At 43.9% G+C, this 8,013-nt stretch overlaps 1 protein-coding gene across 1 annotated transcript; it reads right to left on the reverse strand.

Moving 5' to 3' along the window:
- Positions 1–996: 996 nt before the first annotated feature.
- ZIC1 (Zic family member 1) lies at positions 997–6,390 on the reverse strand. Its single transcript, XM_007507935.3, has 4 exons — positions 6,331–6,390; positions 4,481–6,029; positions 2,935–3,098; positions 997–2,185 (listed from the first exon to the last, which is right to left on the reverse strand). Exons 2-4 carry the CDS (start codon positions 5,457–5,459, stop codon positions 1,988–1,990), a joined length of 1,341 nt encoding a protein of 446 aa, XP_007507997.2. The 5' UTR covers positions 5,460–6,029; positions 6,331–6,390; the 3' UTR covers positions 997–1,987.
- Positions 6,391–8,013: the final 1,623 nt, after the last annotated feature.

Below are 8,013 nucleotides of genomic sequence, written 5' to 3' on the forward strand. Positions count from 1 at the left end.
ATGGGGCGATCATGCAAGCTACAACAAGGAACAAAGCCCAACAGTTCCAACAAGCGTAGCTAAGTTAGTGGAAGCAGTATAGCAAATCTATCAAACTTAACTGCGAGAGAGACAATCTGATTTAGAGAAAAGGCGTTCTGCCACAGTCATTAAGCACAAGTAATTTAGATTTTTTATATTGTCTCCTCATTTACAAATTTACTGTATCAACGCCAGCCAATGGAACGAATTTCTTAAGTAAATGAGAAATAAATAAAAGAGATAGAAAGATAATCAAATTACATAAAATAATTCTTCTCCCCTAGATTTATTTTTTGGAGAAAGCTAATAACACTGGCAAAATTATAGTAATAATAACATATCATAGGAAGTAATTAATTTAAATTAACATCACGTTTTAAGGGATCGAAGGAAAACGTCTTTATGGACATTCACTTCTGCACAAAGAAGGGCCCATGGAAAACCATGAATCTACATCACGTAAATTAGTTATGGCCATAAACGTTTTCATTTAAAAACAACAACTTAAAATATGATATTGTAAATCTCCTGATATGTTTTACCCGAATTAATTTAATTTGGGGGCAGTGTGACGCTAGCCTGAGAGTTCATTTGCAGTGGGGATGGTATGGAAAGGCTTCTCGGCTTCCACAATTCACCCACATTAATATTTATGTAGCATATGCAATCTATTTCTGCTATTTTTATGGTTGTTATTCTATGTCTTCAAAGGTCATTTAAATTATACTGCGGCCGAAAATTTGTTTCATAAATTTTGATATAAATACTAATTATACACTATCCTCATGCCAGCAGGGACTCTTTCCTGGATGACATTTATATAGAGAGCACCGTCGCTGCCTTCCCAGTGACAGAAGGGAGAGCGGTTAAAAAACAAAAACAAAAACAAAAACAACTGATACAGTTTTCGCAGCCGATACTAAAGAGAGCTCAAGTTGCAGCAGGTTGGCTGGGAGAACAAGAAAGTCCTACCACGGTTAATGAGATTTAAGAATCTTTAATAAGGTACGAAATGTTACCAAACAGTTCTGTAAACTAAATTTTACATACGAGTTCTTCTATCCATAAATATTGAATATCTGTAACATGTATAACCGGCCCTTTACATGCGGATAAATATGGAAATTAGGAAGTATATACATTATGTTGTATTTGCCAAAAGCAATGGACAGATATAGTTTATATCTTTTTTTTAATATCACTTTACATAAACAAATGTAACAGTTTGACACGCAGAGAGATCCAGGCTTGTACTATACGAATTCTTGACAGGACTGTAACAACATTTTACTGCACTACTTAGACTGGACTTTGGGACGAAATGTTTGCACTTTATACAAAAAAAGCACATTAATATCAATAATATTCTGTTAGATTGACGTTTAGACTGTAATCATACAAAGGAATTCACATTGTGGTACACATTTACTAGAACATTCTTGCCATTCAGTACAAATAGTTGAATTTCTGCCTCCCCACCCCCCACCCCCTCCACCCTCCGGCCATCCCTCCCCCTCCCCCCCTCCCCCCACAATAATGCAAAGACCACAATTCCACAGATTCCCCCCTCCCGCTTCAACTGTGATATAACTATTTACAAAATCAAACAGTACATTTTATGCTAATAATTCTGTATTTACAGAAGAAAAAAGGCCGATGTCCTAAAAGCCCCATCAAACTCAGACCTGGAGTCATCAGCCCTACAGAGATGACATTTGGTCAAGCAACCTCTCCTGCTTTCTTCTACCCCTTATCTACCAAGTCATTGCCCAGAAACACAATTAATTTTTTTTTAAGTTTGATTCTTCATTTTGTGCACTTCTGGGTCTACTGGAAGCTTTTTTTAAAAAAAAATTAAGATTATAGGGGCTTGTGTGTGGGGTTGTTTTGATTCGCAGTGTTCGTTAATTTTTGTGGAGTCTTTTAAATAGGGTTTTGTTTTTGTTTTTTTTTTCTGGTTTGTTTTTTAAACGTACCATTCGTTAAAATTTGACGAGAGCGTGCTGTGGCCAGACGTGTGATGGACTGCTGAAGAAGATGGAGAAAGGGAACTCGTGGTCTGGTTTTCAGTGGAAGGAGATACGATGGTGGGTGGGGTGGAAGATTCGTAACCTGAACTGGCGGCTGGAGAAGGCTGCGATCCCTGGGAAGATGATTCGTGGACCTGCGGAAATAAAGTATTGTTTTTAAAGATATAAAAATATAATATTGATGGTCTCAGCTGCTAGGTGACTGAGCAGGAGCTCTGTTACCTCCTCCCCTTTACCCCCCCCCTCCCCTTTCCTTCCTCTAAGTTAGTTCCCCAGATCTACAGTAATAAGTAGGAAAGGGTATCGGTTAGGGTCCTGCAGAACCGAGCACTTCTACACAGGCTTCTATCTCTGCCGAGGGCATTAACTAGGATCTGGCCCCTAGGCTGGCTGGCTAGGAAGGTAAATACGATCCGGGGACAAACAAAAGAAAGAGGACCTGAGGGGTTTGGATTGAAAGGAAAACCCCGCGGCTTCCTCCCTTAGCCACTGAGCTTGGCCATTGAATGAATGCTCCAGGAAAACAGTCAAATCAGAATGGGCCCTGGGAGTGCAACTATCTTAGTGGCAAAAGGTTTCCAACTTAAATATCTATAAAATTCAGACAGCTCTACCATTAAGAAATATCTACTTCACCCGAGTAGCACCCCCCACCCAATCAGTTTTTCTAGGAATAAAAAAAAACAACTACAATACAATGCATTCGGCCCATTCTGGCTCTCATTTTCTCATCCAGTGCCCCAGACCTCTAAAAGGAACAATTTTTGGCGTTTCCACCTTCTCTAGATAAATCGTAGAGTTGGAACTTGTCCACAGTGACAAAAGATAACACAGAGGGGGAAGAACCCACGCGATCCCGGGACTGCAAGAGTGCAGCTATTACCTTCATGTGTTTTCTGAGTGAGCTCGGATGAGTGTAGGACTTATCACACATTTTGCAGAGATAAGGTTTATCAGAAGTATGCACATGCATGTGCTTTTTGCGGTCGCTGCTATTTGCAAATCGCCTGTCACAGCCTTCGAATTCACACTTAAATGGTTTTTCACCTAGTATGGGGGGGAGGGGAAAGGATCAATTAGAAAGACTGTAACTGATTCATCAAAATAATTTTTTTTAATAAATAGAAAATAACTTTGTAACAAAATGTTTTTCTGAGGTACGTTTGGGGGTTATCATTTTCTGTTTGGTTTCTGCTTCTGTTTTCTTCCTCCATTTACTCGCAGTCTTTTTGTGGCCCTCTTAGAAAAGTATTTCATTTTCAGGATTTCTCTAAGTGTTTTTTTAAAATTATTATTATTATTATTATTATAAACTTCCTCATCCAACCTGGAATCTTCGGCTGCTCATTAGGTTCTGGGAAATACAGAAGAGGTGTTGTAAGTTTCTATATGGTCCTTATTATCTAAATTTCCGCTTTTATGGCTGGTTCTCGTGATGTTTTTACTCCCTCCCCTCCCCCTCCTTCCCCTCCCCCCCACTTCCCACCCCTCCAGGCGCCCCGAACACTTATTTTATAAGGCAATATCGGGAAGCATTTCTGTGATTCCTTGGACTTAGAGGGTTGGGATGCAAAGCTGACAACAGAGTTGATCTCAGCCCAAGTGAAGGACAACCAAATAACCTGAATCCCACTATTCTGAGTACAGCCTGAAGAAAAAAGGACGGCCCAGCAACACCGACCCGACAACCCATCAGCGTTTTAAAGAGGAGTTTAAATGTTCTCTTTCCCACTGACCCACAGTTTATTGGAAACAATGGGTATGATCGATTCAGAGCCGATTAGCATCCCTCCCATGCCATAGGATAAAATGCACATTTATTCAAGGTTTTAACTGAACCCAAAGCCCAGTTTCTTAAGCGATCCAGGAGGAACCGAGCTTTTTAAGAAAATAAGTATAAGCCTAAAAAAAATTTCTCGAAGATCGAAGACTCTGCGCACTTCTTTCTCCCCTGTCTCATCCTTTCACCAGCCTCCCCCATCCCCAATTTCATTAGCCTCCTCTGGCAAATCCCTCCTTTGAAGAGAGAAATGTTTGGGGGCATGTGATCCCAGAAACGATTTTTTAAACTCTATTTTCTCTTTAAGACAGTCCCCCCCACCCACCCACCAGCCCTCTCAAATGCATCCAGAATGATAAAAGAAGTAGGCATTGAACGCAACTAGCTGATTGTTTTTAATTGTATTTTCGATTTCCCCGGATCTTACTTTGAAAAATATCTCCTCTGGTCTCTTAGTAACTCTTTTCCTATCCCCTCTCCCGCACGCACACACACACACACACACACACACACACACACACACACATTCCCAATCATCCTTTGGTGCCTGCGTGCCAGGAACTTGGCCAGAGCCTTGCTCCCCGAACGGCCCTCCCAAGCATCTCAACCAAACAGGGATATTACGTGCTTGGGGTTTATGTTACTATACCTGTGTGAGTTCTTTTGTGAATCTTTAAATTCTCTGATCGGGCAAACACTTTCCCGCAGCCAGGAAAGGGACAAGGGAAGGGTTTTTCCCCCGTGTGGACTCGGATGTGGTTTACAAGTTTGTATTTGGCTTTGAAAGGTTTCCCCTCTCTCGGACACTCTTCCCAAAAGCAGATGTGATTGGACTGCTCGGGGCCGCCAACGTGCTCCACCGTGACATGAGTTACCAACTCGTGCATGGTGCTGAAAGTTTTGTTGCAGGACTTTTTGGGGTTGGACAATTGCTCGGGCTCAATCCACTTACAGATGAGTTCCTGTTTGATGGGCTGCCGCATGTAGCGAAAAAAGGCCCCCGCCCCGTGGTGGGCAGCCATGTTCATGTTCATGTGCCCGTAGCCGTGGAGCTGGGTGGAAGCGTAGTGCTCCGAGCGCGGGCTGGTGACCTGGCCGTACTGATCAGGCCGCCCGTACATGTCCCCGGAGAAGCCCAGGCGCATCTGCCCGTTCACCACATTGGGCGAAGCATGGCCGGCCGCCTGCTCGTGCAGCCCCGGGAAGAGAAGGTGGCCCGCGGCGTCGGTGTGCCCGTGGGGCCCGGCAAAGCCGCCGGCCGCGGCCGACGCGAAGAGGCTGTGCTGCGCGCTGGCCGCCGCCTCGCCGAAGCCCCGGTTACGGAACAGAAAGTCCCGGGTCGAGTTGAAAGCGGCACTCGAGTACGAGCTGACATGGGTTGGGTGGTGGTGGTGGCCCAGGGCGGCCGCCGCAGCGTAGCCAGGAGCCTGCGAGGTGAAGGCGGTCTGGCCGGCCGAGGCCAGCTCGTGGGTACTGGGGTTAATTTTAAAGGCTCCCATGCCGTCGGCGAAGGGGTTGATGCCCAAGCCCACCTCTCTGTCCGTCACATCGCCTGCGGAGTGGTGGCGAGACGTTCCGAAGGTAGTCACCCCGATGGCGGGATACTGGGGTCCGGCGTCCAGAAGCATCTTCGCCCTCGGCCAGCCCCAGCCTCCCCCGCCCCCCCCACCCTCACCTCGCAAGGAAAAAAAAGGGGGGGAGGAAAAGGAGGAGAAGGAGGAGGAGGAAAAGGAGGAGGAGAGGAGGAGGAGGAGGGGAAAAAAAAAAACACCTCGGAAAGTCAACCAGCAATCACCAGCCGGGGCTTGAGAAAAAACCAAAATCTCCTTCCCACCCTCCGACCCTCCCACCCCCCTCCAAAAAAAAAAAAAAAAGCCACAAGAGTAGAGCAGAGTAGAATAGAGCAGAGCAGGAGACGGAGGTCAACTTGCCGCGGCCACAGTCAGGAAGAAGCACGGGAAAAAAAGCAAACAATAAAAAGAATAAATAAAAAGAATAAATAAAAATAAAAGCGGATCAGAAAAAAATCAGAAGCCTGTCCCACCCCGCCCCCCAAAAGATGCAGCCGAAACCCCAGCCCAGGCTGCTTCTGCCTCCTCCAACTCCGCCTCCGCCGCTGCCGCCTCCACCGCCGCCGCCGCGGAGTTAGACTTTCTTTCGGGTTAGTCTCCGGCGCGGGAGGCCCAAGTCAAGGCTGCCTGCAAAAAAATCATGGAGCTCAGCAGCCCCCCAAAAAACTTCCTCCCGTATTTTTTGCATATAGAAACGTAAGTGGAAGAAATATTTCTCTCTTTTCTGAGCTCCCCACCACTCTTTTCTCCCCTCTTCCCTTTCTCTCTTTCTCTCTCCCTCTTTCTCCCCTGCTCTTCCTCTTTCTTTCTCTGTCTGTCTCTTTCTCTCTCTCTCTCTTTTTTTTTTTGCTTTTTGGAAAAAAAAAAAGGCGCAAATCATGCACAATATTGTCTTTTGCGGTTTATCTTCCTGGGGAGAAACTTTCACCTCCTCAGCCGGGCGGTGAGCGCGAGACTGATAGCGGCAATCATTCCTGCAGATAAATGAATTGAAAAGACGACACCGTCCCCCCCTTGATGAATGGGAGAAGGGGGAGGAGTCACGTGCGGAGCGACGTGGGCCCGGATTGGTCCCGCTGCGCTCCCCCCTTCCCCTGCAGCCTCTCCAACTAAGGGCGCGCAAAGCCCCAACTCTCCTCTGATTGGCCCGCCCGGCTCATCAATCCCAGGTATTGTAAAGAGCTTGACATCCCCTTTTGACAAACAGGGTTTCCAGGAGTAGCAACTTTTTTTTTTTTTGCCAAATTTTCCCCCTCTTCTCACGGAAAGAAAAAAAAAAGAAAGGAAAAGAAAGGAAAAGAAAAGAAACCACGGATCTCTTTCTTTCTTGCCCTCCTCTCTCACACACTTTTTTTTTCTTTTCTGGAAACCTGCTCCTTGATGATTATTTCATGATCAGGGTAATGATGATGATGATGTGATGATGAGGAGCATGATGGTAAACATTACTAAGGCACTTCCAGAATACTCAGATTCAGCAACTTTCTTTTCTTCCTTCCTTTCTCTTTTTCTTTAAGACTAGCTAAAGAGCCTTTTGTTATTTGTTCCTTTTGAAGTTTTTTTTTTCTTTTCCCTTTCCTTGTCCCCCTCCTTGTTTATAATTTAAGATCTCAAGAGCACATGTTCACTTCACTTTCTCTTTACAAGAGACGTGATTTCTCGGGGGTAACTAACTGGCTCATTCCATCAGTTTTCTGAAATAAATCACGCATCCTGCGCCCATCAGAACGCAGGTGGGTGAGAGCTCTTAACTTTCTAATTTTTTATGGTGTTTTTTTAAAGTTGTTATTTTTCTTTTTTCTTTTCTGTTCCTGTTTTGTTTTCTCTCTCTTTTTTCCTTTTTCTCTATCTCCCTCCGTCGACACTCCCACCCCCATCCTCTTTTGAAGCTGGCTCTCATTCATTCAGGTAAAACTGTAAATTTTCCAAAGCTTCATTGTTCCTTTAGGCTGCATAAAGCTTTCCAATGATCTCCAAATACTTTTTTTTATTTAAAATCCTCGATAGATAGGACCAATGTAAATTTTCTGACATTCAAACCTTTTCTAGTTCACAAATCAGTCACCCTTGTCACAGTTATTGAAATTCCTCAACTCGCCACACCAGGACGGTGGAAAAAGCAGGCGGTGTCTTTGTTGCTGAGCAGGCTTTTGATCGCCAGAGAAAATTTACTTACCTTCAGATGAGTGAGCAGAAAAAGAAATAACACTCCCTTTGATTTAGTTAGGAAAATGCAGACATTTGGATTCAGTGCAAACATACAACACTTGGTTGTTTTCTAGATACAGCCCTCGATTAACCTGTCTTTCCCCAGCTCAAAGTCTATTGAAAAACTGAGGATAGTTTCTTTTTGTTCTTGCTACAAAGACCCATTGACTATATATTAAAATGATTGTTGAAAGGTATAAGTATGGTACTTAAAAGCAGAAAAATCTTTGTGACTCAGTCAATTAAACTCAGAAACATTTGTACATTTGAAAATTTGTACTGAGCATAAAAATAAAATTCCATTATTTTGCAGATATCTTTCCATTTTTAAATATATATATACATATATGTATATGTATATATATAACCTAGTTTATTTACAAAGTCGTCTGCATATTCATTA

This window comes from Monodelphis domestica, chromosome 8 (genome assembly GCF_027887165.1).
Source record: "Monodelphis domestica isolate mMonDom1 chromosome 8, mMonDom1.pri, whole genome shotgun sequence".
Lineage (NCBI taxonomy): Eukaryota > Metazoa > Chordata > Mammalia > Didelphimorphia > Didelphidae > Monodelphis > Monodelphis domestica.

Excerpts from the sequence above, each read along its gene's own strand:
- ZIC1 (XM_007507935.3), bottom strand. The coding sequence starts at position 5,459 with ATGCTTCTGGACGCCGGACCCCAGTATCCCGCCATCGGGGTGACTACC. Across the intron at positions 3,099-4,480 it reads TCACAAAAGAACTCACACAG|GTGAAAAACCATTTAAGTGT; the intron begins GTATAGTAACAT and ends CCCCCATACTAG. Across the intron at positions 2,186-2,934 it reads CACTCAGAAAACACATGAAG|GTCCACGAATCATCTTCCCA; the intron begins GTAATAGCTGCA and ends TTATTTCCGCAG.